Source organism: Pipistrellus hanaki (assembly GCF_964339955.1).
Source record: "Pipistrellus hanaki genome assembly, chromosome: 13".
NCBI lineage: Eukaryota > Metazoa > Chordata > Mammalia > Chiroptera > Vespertilionidae > Pipistrellus > Pipistrellus hanaki.
The window spans coordinates 60,045,744-60,056,772 of NC_140515.1; the positions used below are offsets into that span (position 1 = coordinate 60,045,744).

The 11,029-nt window shown below is 58.9% G+C and overlaps 1 protein-coding gene across 1 annotated transcript; it reads left to right on the forward strand.

Annotated features, from left to right (window-relative positions):
• Positions 1-5,155: 5,155 nt before the first annotated feature.
• Positions 5,156-9,983, forward strand: LOC311631530 (serine protease 44-like; the record flags this gene model as incomplete). Its single annotated transcript, XM_084901711.1, has 6 exons — positions 5,156-5,159; positions 7,076-7,243; positions 7,402-7,564; positions 8,129-8,391; positions 9,061-9,224; positions 9,750-9,983. The coding sequence occupies 6 exons, from the start codon at positions 5,156-5,158 to the stop codon at positions 9,981-9,983; spliced, it is 996 nt and encodes a 331-aa protein (XP_084757837.1).
• Between the last annotated feature and the right edge of the window lie 1,046 nt (positions 9,984-11,029).

Sequence of the window (11,029 nt, forward strand, 5' to 3'; positions counted from 1 at the left end):
TCCCCGCACCTGTTATCTCTCCCTCCCCAGAAAATCTAAGGTTCCCCCGACAAGACCCCACTCTCAGGCCTTCACTCATGCTGTTCGCTCTCTCTTATCCGCCTGGTGGACTCCCATCAATTTACCCCAAAGCCCACCCGCCCCAGAGGGGACAGGGAACAGAGGGCGGGTGAGTGATGAAACTGTCAGCAAAAGGGCAAAGGCCCAGCAGGGGCGGATGCAGGTGGGCCCCAGAGGCCCGGGCCCCCAGCTTCTGCCGCTTGAGGCAGGGCTCCCACTTTATGTTTAAGAAGTCTGGGCTGGGCCTTGCAGCTCCTAGAACTATTATCTCCACCCACTTTAATTAAAACCATTGTTTTCCAAGCACATGTTAATTAAAAAGCAAACATGTTTTGCTAAGTAATTTGGAGGCTCTGGTTATGCAAACCAGTCACTCCAGTTAAAACCCCTCCCCCAGCCCGCCCCAGTGTGGGAGCTGATGCCTCCGGAGGCCACGGCGGCCACGGCAGGGCCCATGCCTTCGGAAGGAGCACTCCCGGGAGCTGCCAGGGCCCGCGGGCCTCTCCGTCTCCCCCGTGGGAACGCCGTGGGGACGTGAGGCCTCGGTTCCTAGCAAGCCCAGCTCTGCCCACGCGGGCGCTGGGCCCTGGGAGTATCCTGGTCAGGAAGGGTGAGGCCCTCACGAGCCCCCCCCTGCAGGCAGCTGTGTCTCAGCCCAGCAGCTGTGGGTGAGGAGGGTGGGCATGTCAGAAAGGCCGGGGGTTCTGAGGGGCCAGGGCCGCCTCCCCGAGGTCCCCGAGGGCGGCCGGAGCCGTGCTGCAGAGGTGAGGGTCTGAAGGGAGGACTAGCGCGATGGGTGGGGGAGCCCTGGGTGCTCAGAGGTCCCTGCTCCAGCCACAGCTCTCCCCCACCCCCCTACCTCCCACCCTGGGCTCCATGTCTGGCGGTGCCCACAGTGCCATGTCCCAACTCTGGCTCCTGGCCCTGGGAGTCCTGGGGCCTCTGAGGCCCTTCATACCCTGGGCAGCACCCGCAGGGCCCCCTGCAGGAGCCAGAGCCTGGAGGAGGTGGGGTGCAGTCCCTCCGGCGCCCGCCCCTGGCAGGGGTGCAGGCATCTCCCCAAGGGGCCTCTCCCAGCCCTGTCATCACCCGCTCCTGACTCCGAGGCACTAAGAGGAGTGTCCCCTCACACGTCTATCGGTGTGTGTCCCCAGGTGTGAGTCTGTCTGTCTTCCTATGTGGTCTGTGTGTGTTAGCCATGACCCGGGTGTGAAGGGGCCCCTTCTTTCTTTTTTAAAATATTTTTTGTTGATTTTAGAGCGAGGAAAGGAGAGGGAGAGAGAGAGAAACATCAGCGAGAGTGCACCATGGATCAGCATGCCCCACCCTGGGGACTGAGCCCCAGACCCGGGAATCAAACGTAACCTCCGGGTCCATAGGCGGATGCTCAACCACTGAGCCACCTGGCCGCTCTTCTTCCCTTCTACAGGAGGGGTGCCCACGCTCTGAGGAATGGGGGTGGGACCAGGGAGCTAGGTTTGTGCAGGGGGTGGGCGGCGGGCAGTGTTGGGGCCCTGAGGAACACACGTGGAGACCAGGCTCAGGGTCCGGAGCCCCAGCCCAGCCTCTCCCTCCCTGCACGTGCCGTCTTTCCTGTGAAATGAGTGTGCTGGGATGTGTGCAATCATCACACGCACGTTCCCCTTGGGGACACGCACACCCTCCAGCCAGGACCCACCGGGTCTGGGCGACGCGGGTGGCGCGGCTCCCAGCTCAGCGCGCTCCGGGCGGCCGCCCGTCACATCCACCCCGGGGAGGCGCTTCCGTGCTCGGTCCTCACGAAGCGTCAGGGGCGGCCGGGATGAGCTCACGCCGCCGCCCGCAGGCCGCCCTCCGCCCCTAACGCGCTCCAGATGCGCGGCCGCAGCCCGGGCTGTTGGCTCTCGGGCGCCCCCTGCAGGCGGCGGCGGGCAGCGCGGGGCGGGGCCTGGGCCAAGCCGCCGGGAAGGGGCGGGGCCTCGTCACAAGCCCCGCCCAGTAAGTAAGCCCCGCCCAGGCCCTCCGGAAGCCCCCTCCCGCCCGGCGCGCGGCTTCCAGGCCACGGGCCGCGCCTCGCTGGGTGGCTCACTCCCCGCGCTGGTGGCGGCCCCGCGGGCTGCGCTGGCCGGGACGGCGGGGTGCCCCGTCTCCCACCATCTCCCTCCCCGCGCCTCCCCGCCCTGGTCTCCCCGGCGCCCGCACCCAGGGCCAGGTGCTGCAGCGCAGCCTGGCGCCGGCGGCCCGGCCAGGCCCCGCTCTGTCCTCTCGGAACAAACGCCCGTTTCTCCCGGGAGGGCAGGGGCCGGGCCCCGGCTGCTTCCAATCAGGAGCTGGTATTTCCCCGAAGTCGCGGCCAGGGCCGACCTCACCGGAGGCCGGCGGGCCGGGGCCGGGCGGCCTCCGAGAGCCCCGCCTCGCGGAGCGCGGAGCACAAGGGCCGGCGTCCCTGCCGCTCAGCTGCGGCGCCTCCGGACCTGCCCATCTGTCCGTCCGCCCGCCCGCCCGCTGTGCCCGGCCCTGGTCAGCCCGACCAGGCCCAGGCCCGCTGTGGCCCCTCTCCCCTCGGCTTCCTTCTCGCGGGCTGGGCTGCTGGGCGCGGGGAGCAGCGAGGGGAGCACGCGGCCGGACAGTGATTTCCAGGGGCGACGGGGGGGGGGGGGGGGGGGGGGAGGGGAGGCGCGAGGAGGGAGGGCCGGTCTGGCTGGGCTTCCTGGCGGCCGGCGGTGGACACTCTGGGCTGGAAGGTTTTGTTTGTTCGCCTGGAGCCTGCACTTCCCAGATGCTGAGGTCCCTCCTGAAGGAACAGTAACAGCCGAATCCCAATTGAGCACGGCCTGTGCCGGGCAATGCTCTAAGTCTAAGCACTGAGGGCATAGCCCATTCTTCCTCACCACAATTAATTCATTCATTCATCCATCCATTCCTCCCCGCGGCAGGAACCAGAGAGGCTGGAGCCCTGCAGTCAGGGGGTGGGGGTCATAGGCACCTGGGCGCACTCCAGGGTAATGCTGACAATACAAGTTCCTTTGAGTTGTTCACACGTGGCGCCCACATGAGCTCAGTTAAACACATCACAACCCTTCAGCGTAGACATCAAACCTTTTACAGGTGTGGTGAAGATCGAGGATACTAGTTCAAGTGCCCCCGGGAATCCCTGCAGGACCTCTGGGTCAGAGTCTGCCCTCTGCACCAGGCTGCCCCCCTGAGGAGGGGCATTTGAGCCGGTATTGCAGGACGGGTGTTTGGAGCTCTCGGAAGAGAACAGCTAGTTCTAGGGAGAGGGAACAGCACGTACAATGGCTCAGAGGTTTGGGGGGGACTTGTCATGTTTGAAGAACCTATTGCAGTCTGGGGCAATGAGGGGTCAGCTATGGCAGAGGAGGGGGTTGGCGTTAGAATCACTGTGCCACGGTTCTAGGTCCTGGCCAGGCAGGCCTGCAGGGCAGTGAGGCAGGAGAAGGAGGCGCGCTTTGCGATGAAGTGCTGACTGCCTGCCTGAAAGGGTGAGGAGAGGCCGAGTGTTTCTGGCTGAGCTGGCCCGTGGTGGGGCCGCCACAGCAGGCTTGGAAAGGACAGGAAGAGTTGTGTGTGACGTGGGGGTGTCGGGGTGTCCGGGAGTGGAGCTTACCCCGTGGAGGGCGCTGGCTCTAAGGGTTAGGACCTCTGGAGAAACTCTAGGCAAATGAAAGGATCTGGGGGCTACCATCAGAGGTGATATTCCCAATATTTAACAACCACTGCAGTTTGGGAAGCGACCAGTTATAATATCCTTGGACGACATTAAAGTTTTCCTATTAACTTTCCAGTTCTCATATGCACAGAACCCTGGGCTGGTGGGAGCCTGGGGAAGGCCTCCCGCACAGCCTGCCGGGTGTCGTGCAGTGCGAGGAGAGAGGGAGAGAGAAACATCCATGAAGAGCGAGAATCACTGATTGGCTGCCTCCTGCACGCCCCACACTGGGGATGGAGCCCGCAACCTGGGAATCAAACCATGACCTCCTGGTTCATAGACTGATGCTCAACCACTGAGCCACACTGGCCAGGGCCTACCCTCAGCTCTGGACGGGAAGAACTACAAAGCACCGTGGCCATTCATGTGCGTGTGACCCAGAGGACTTTTATTTTGTCACATGCCTTTGGCCAGTTAGGCAATACGCTCACAGGTTCCAGGACTAGAATGTGGACACCTTTGGGAGGCCATTCTTCTGTCTCCTCCAGGGCTTTTCCAGATGTTGGCCACAGTAGGGCCTGTTATCTGTGAGGAATACACTTCAGGACCCCAGGAGATTCCTGAAACAGCGGATAGTAGCGAACCCTGTACATACAGCTGGCCCCTGAAACACGGCTTCAAACTGCACAGGTCCACTGACACGCAGATTTTTTTCAATAAATATACACAGTCCTGAAAATTTATTTTCTCTTCCTTACGATTGTCTTTAAAACGTTCTCTTCCCTCTAGTTTACTTTATTGTATGAATACATTACATAATACCTATAATATACAAAATCCATGTTAACTGTTTCTGTGATCAGCAAGGTTAGCCACCACAACAAGCTATTGGTAGGTAAGTTATAGATGGACTTCCAACTGCAAGGGGGAAATCCCTAAGTCCCATGTTGTTCAAGGCTAAATTGTGCTGTTTTTTCCTATACGTATACATCTATGGTAAAGTTTAATTTATAAATTAGGCGCAGCAAGAGACAAACAACAACAACCAGTAATACAAAGAGAACAGTATAACAATATAATGTGAGAGAAGTTACAAGAATGGTGGTCTCTCTCGAAATATCCTGCACTGTATTCACCTTCTCTTTGGCGCATCCAAATTGCCAGCATCATCCTTCTTGAGCTTTGGGGCCAGGAGTCAGGAAATTGAGGTGACTTGGACACAGCACCGCGATACTGAGGCAGTCAACCTGACCACGGAGATGGCGTGAGTGACTAGCGGGTGGGTGGTGCGTGGAGAGCGTGGGGACGTGGGCAAGGGGGTGATTCCCATACTTTGCAGGCAGCGTGATATTTCACCCTGCTACTCAGGATGGAGGGACATTTAAAACGTGTGAATTGTTTATTTCTGGGATTTTTCCATTCAACATTTCTGGGCCACAACTGGCCATGGGTAACTGAAACCACAGAGGGTGAACCCGTGGATACGGGGGGACTAATATGTTATGGATTTAGCTACCATAAACATTTGAACAGTTATTTTTGTGTGTGTGTATGTGTGTGAACATAAATCTTATTTCTCTGGGATAAATGCCCAGGAGCGCAATTACTAGGTCATGTGGTAATTGCATATTTTATTTTTTAAGAAACTGCCAATCTGTTTTCCAGAGAGGTTTACAGGAATATTTTACATTCCTGGCACAATGTATGAATGATTCAATATCTGCATCCCTGTCAGTATTGGGTGTTATACACACACACACACACACACACACACACACCGATGCACGAAGATTTGTGAAAGAATGGGCCTTTCTTCCCCTGGCTGCTGGCACCACCTTCGCTCTGACCTGGAGCCGCCTTTCTGCCTTTCCACACTGCCCAGAGGCAAGCATCCCACCCTACCCCCAGCCACATGGTGACTGTGTATGCAAATTAACCATCCATCTTTGTTGGGTTAATTTGCATACTCACTCCTGATTGGCTGGTGGGCATTGCAAAGGTATGGTCAATTTGCATCTTATGCTTTTATCGATATATATATATCTCAAAACATCAATGATGAGAGAGAATGTCTGACTTGCTGCCTCCTGCATGCCCCCTACAGGGGATCGAGCCTGCAGCCTGAGGGGAACTGCCTCCTGGTTCATAGGTTGACACAACCACTGGGCCATACCTGCTGGCTATTTTTAACTTCAGTCAGTCTGTTAGGTGTGCAGTGAAATCTCAATGGAGTTTTAATTTGCATTTTGCTAATGGCTCTTTTCACATGGGGGTTGATTTTTTTTTAAGCAGCACTGTTATCTCTAACGTAGTGTCTAGTAATGTTAAGTGCAACCTTTATGTTAAGGAGTTGAAGGTTTTGTTGTTGTTTTTCCCCACTGCTGCTAGGAGGTTAAGTCGGTTCCACTTTATTTTATTTTATTCTTTATTGTTTAAAGTATTAGATAGGTCTCCTTTTGCCCCCAGTGTCCCTGCCCCCACCCCCCAGGAGTCCTGCCCATACGCATGCACGACCTTGGGCAGATCTCTTACTCCCCCGTCCCCTCCCACCTTTCCTCTGAGGTTGGTGGTCTCCTCCAGCTCCTCTGCCTCTGGATCTATTTTGTTCGTCAGTTTATGTTGGTCATTAGATTCCACCAACGAGTGATCATGGGACACTCACCTTTCTCCCACCGACTCTCTCAGCATAATGCTCTCCGGCCACCCACGCTGTTGCCAATGGAATGAGGCCTTCCTTTTTCGCAGCAGCGGAGCATTCCGCCGTAGGGGGCTTCCCCACCCCAATGGGCACTGGGGCTGCTTCCGGCCTCAGCGCTGCACGTGGCGCCGCCAAAGGAAACAAGGAGAAAGGAAGGCCTGGTCCCAGCAGCCCGGCTGGGAGCGCAGCTGCGTGAACAGGCTCTGACCCCCAGGTGACCCCACGCACGCACATACGCAAACACACGCACATATGCACGCGCACACGCACGCACCTACGCAAGCACGCACGCAGCGTGACCCTGGTTCCGCCACCACCCGGGCAGGCAGGGCCGCAGCCGCTGAGGGGGCGCCGGCGGAGGGCTACCAGCGGGGCCCATGCCGTTACCGGGCCTTGGCACCCGCGCCCTGGGCCTCCTGGTCCTGCTCCTGCTGCCACAGCCCCGGCTCCCCGAGGCCCGGGCGGGCGGGGAGGGCCGCTGGGGAGGGGCGGCGCTGCGGGCACCCTCACCCCCCCCCGCGGGGGGCGGCCGCCGGGACCCTGGGGCGAGCCCTCGGGAGTTGCCAGCTGTGTGGGCTCAGGGGCCCTTCGAGGCCCCCGGGTCCCCCCCTTTGGCGGCGTCTATCCCGGGGGGCTCTGGTGCCTACCCAACGGTGATGGCCCTCCAGACACCGCCCGCTCCAACCGCACCGCCCGCAACGACAGCAGCGCCTGCACCGACCGCAGCGCCCGCACCACCCGCAGCGCCCACAGCGCCTCCACCGCCTCCACCGCCCGCACGGACCACAGCGCCCGCATCGCCTACACCGCCCGCCCCGCCCCCAGCGGGAGGCGGCGTGACGCAGCACCTGCCTTCAGGTGATGCTGCAGGGCCGGCCGGTGCTGGGGGGGTCCGGGGGCATGACCTTCCCAGCTCTGGGCCCAGAGATTCCCGGGGATCCCGGGCCTGTGTGGGGTGCCGGGGCGCGACCCTCTCGGTGCTCCCTCCTCACAGCTCCAGGCTGCGGCCACCAGACCACGAGGATCGTGGGCGGCCGGCCGGCTGCGGAGGGGCGGTGGCCCTGGCAGGTGAGCCTGCAAATCGGAGGCCATCACGTGTGCGGGGGCTCCCTCATCGCCAACCGCTGGGTCCTGACCGCCGCCCACTGCATCCATGGGTGAGTGCTCCAGGCTCCGGGCAGCCCCTGGCCGGTCCCTCCCTGAGCTTTCCCGGCTGTGGGCAGAGGCAGGTGGTGGTAGGGCCCTTCGGAGCCTGAACAGTCCAGATCCAAAACCTGGTTCAAAGCCGCTGCTTTGAAGCCAGGGCTGGTTAGCCTTCACCGCGTGGCAAGAAGCGGGGAGACGCCAGTGGGGGGCAGTGTGTGGGCAAAGACTTTGGGGGGTTCTTAGGGGGGGTGTGGTACCCATTTGGTCTCAGGCTTTAATGAGCCCAGAGAGACCTGCGGAGCCTGTCAATATAGATGGCCTGTCCCCAAGCCCAGAAATTTGATTCAGCAACCAGATAGGGTCTTTGCCTTTTGGACACATTGCCAGGGATGTGGATGCTGCTCCTCCAAGGACCGGACTCTGAGAACCCCGGGGTGGAGGGGCTGGGGGCCGGGGGCCGGGGGCCCGGGGCCCGGGGAGGGAAGTGGCTGGTGGCCGGTGTTTGAGATAGGACTGGGCTGGGAAGACCTAGACCACGTGGAAGGGGTCACAGAGCACCCAGGATCTCTCTGCAGCTACCTGGATTACATCCTGAAGGTGGGAGGCATACACGTGAACGTGACCTCCAAGCATACCATCAAAGTCCCGGTTCGTGACATTGTCATTCACCAAGGTTTCAACACTATCGGACTCCTCAACGACATTGCCCTGATTCTGCTCCAGTCCCCCGTGAAATACTCCGCCCACATCCAGCCCGTGTGCTTCCCTGAAAAGACGTTCTTGGTGCAAACCGGCACGGACTGCTGGGTGGCGGGATGGGGCAAAGTGAAGGAAAACGGTGAGCCTGTGAGGCCCTTTCAGGCCGGGGGAGAGGTGCCCTGGGGTGGAAGCCGAAGGAGGCCAGGGAGGCAGGCAGTTCTCCAGCGAGAGGGTGAGGGCGGAGGGGAGACGCTGCTGCTGGGGCAGTTTGATGGGGTCACATTAGTGTTCACGGGCCAGGACGTTGGGTGACAAGCAGGTGGGTGTTGTCTGCTAATCGGAGCCGTCTAACTGGAAGTGCCTGCCTGGGTGCTTGGGGAGTTTTCCGTGAGAAGCGGCCGTCGAGAGTGCCTCTCGGACACTGCTGGGCCTCCTGCCCTGGGAGGCTGGGTTTGGTGCCTGAGGGACACTTCCTGACGACAGGCTGAGACCCTGCTCCAAGGGAAAGAAATGCTGATGTCTAGGACACCTGTCGCCATGGCGGAGGGCACTCAGAGTGACAGGTGCTTGGTTCAATCTCTCAGGCTGACAAGGCCTTGCCTCCTCCAGTCCTGATCGGTTCTTCCTTCTCTTGTCTTGGTTTTGATGCTTACCTCCTCCTCTCCCCATGTCCACCTTGGGTCTCCTTTCCTCCAATGTCCAGTGGGGACAGGAGCCGCTGCCCTAGGAGGATGTCCGTGTGCGGCCCTGTGGGGAGCCAGAGTGGGTGCCCCTGAGCAGACCCCCTCATCCGACACTGTCTTTCCAGATTCAGAGGCAGACCGAGAGTTGCTGCAGGAGGCTGAGCTAAAGATCATCCGCCAAGATAAGTGTAACGAGGTCATCAAGAACACCTCGGGCTCCTGGTTTAACCCACCGGTCATGAAAGGGTTTGTCTGTGCTTCCAGCGAACTCCAGAAGGCCGTCTGCCAGGTCAATCCACAGCCTTTGCCACCTCTGCCCTGGGCTGCCCCTGGGGTTCGTCATCACAGGCCTGGGACCTGCCTGCCCCCTACCCCCATTCCCTCTCCATTCGAAGGAAGGGGATTCCACGGACACGCTGCAGGGGCTCTGCCAGGCGGGTCTGACCCTGATCCAGCCTTTCAGTAAAGAGGAGAGGATGCTGCCTGCAGGGGAGCAGGGAGGGGGGTTGGTGCAGGCAGGACACACCAGTAAGATGGGTCACATGTTGTGAGCCCCTTCTGGGTGACAGGCAATGCATTCGGTAAGGGCTTCAGTCATTATTGCTGTCTCAGAGTGTGTACGTGGTCTGTTTATAGTCAGTATTTTCTGGGCACAGTTTTTTGAGAAAGTATACAAATCTCCAGCTTTTAAATCTCTTTCTCAGAAACCTGGGCCTGGGGGCGCCCATGTGTGTCCAGTGCCTTGCGGGCAGCCAGTGGCTCTGATGTTGGTCTTTGTTGCTCCATTTGTTTCTCTCTCTCTGTCTCTCTCCAGGGAGATTCTGGGAGCCCCCTGGTCTGTGAGTTTAATAAAACCTGGGTCCAGGTGGGGATTGCGAGCTGGGTCATCGACTGCAGTGGCAAATACCCTGGAGTTTACACGGAAGTCAGTGTCCACAAGGACTGGGTCATTGAGCAGATGAACCTGGCTTCCTCGCACGACTCCACAGACCTGTCCGCCCTGCCCCTGTGCCTGGTGCTGCCCCTGGGCATCCTGGTGACCTTGTGACCGCAGGCTGCTCCCTCCTGTCTCTGAGCCTCCCTCCAGGCCTCTCCTCCCACTTCCCTCCCCTCACCTTCCCGTTGGGACCCCCGACCCTGTGGAGCCGCACAGCAGAGAGCAGAAGTGAGACTGGAGTTCCCGAAAGTGTCCCCGCCGTGCTCCGGTCCCTGGCCCCGGCCCGCCTACACCTGCTGAGAGGGAGGCTGAGACCATCCAGCTCGGGGCCAGCTGGCCTGCCCCAGGGAGAGGTGCCGCATGGACGTGCATGGACGTCTCAGAGGTTCACCGAGGAAGAGACCCATCAGCGCTGGACACCATCAGACCCAGTGGTTTCAGGCCTTGCCTGACCTGTCACACCCTCGGCGTGGTGATTGTCCAGAGAGTGAGCGAGGTGCCACCCGTCCCTGCTGTGCTGTGATTTCCACAGGACTCGGTGGTGGGGTGGGGAGAAGGTCCCTGCACCCCATGTGGATCCACCGTGAGTGGCCAGCCTCTGGTACGTAAGCCTCCTGGGTCATCCTGGTCTTGGAACCCCCTCCCTCAGTGCCCCGGTGGCCACATCCAGGCTCACCCACGTTGTGCTGAGACAGGAAGGAGTGCCGAGATTCTGATGTCAGCGGAATAAATGCTTGGAGAATGTCTTGTGTGTTCTGAAGTCCCTGGACTCTGTGGGCTAATGTAGATGTACGTGCTTTACATACTGGGTATAAATGATGAGATTTAAGCTTTTTGTCTCATAAGGTAGTCTTACTTTACACAGGCCATTCAGTTTTCATATTTAAGAAACTATTCATTGTTTAATTTTAACATTGATTTCAGTATTCTACTTTTTTTTTAAACAGTAGTATATGAGAATTCTTTGAATTACAAATTTTTAGCATTCTGTTTCTAATTCATGAAAACAAAGTTTCTAATCAGTTTTATGATGCAGAATATGAATGCTCTCTGGATTATTGCTGATGTGAGAACAGCTGGTTTCCCACTAGCTGACATTTGAACATATATGCATATATTTATTGGTTTCAGAGTGGAAGGGGGAGGAGAGAGAATCA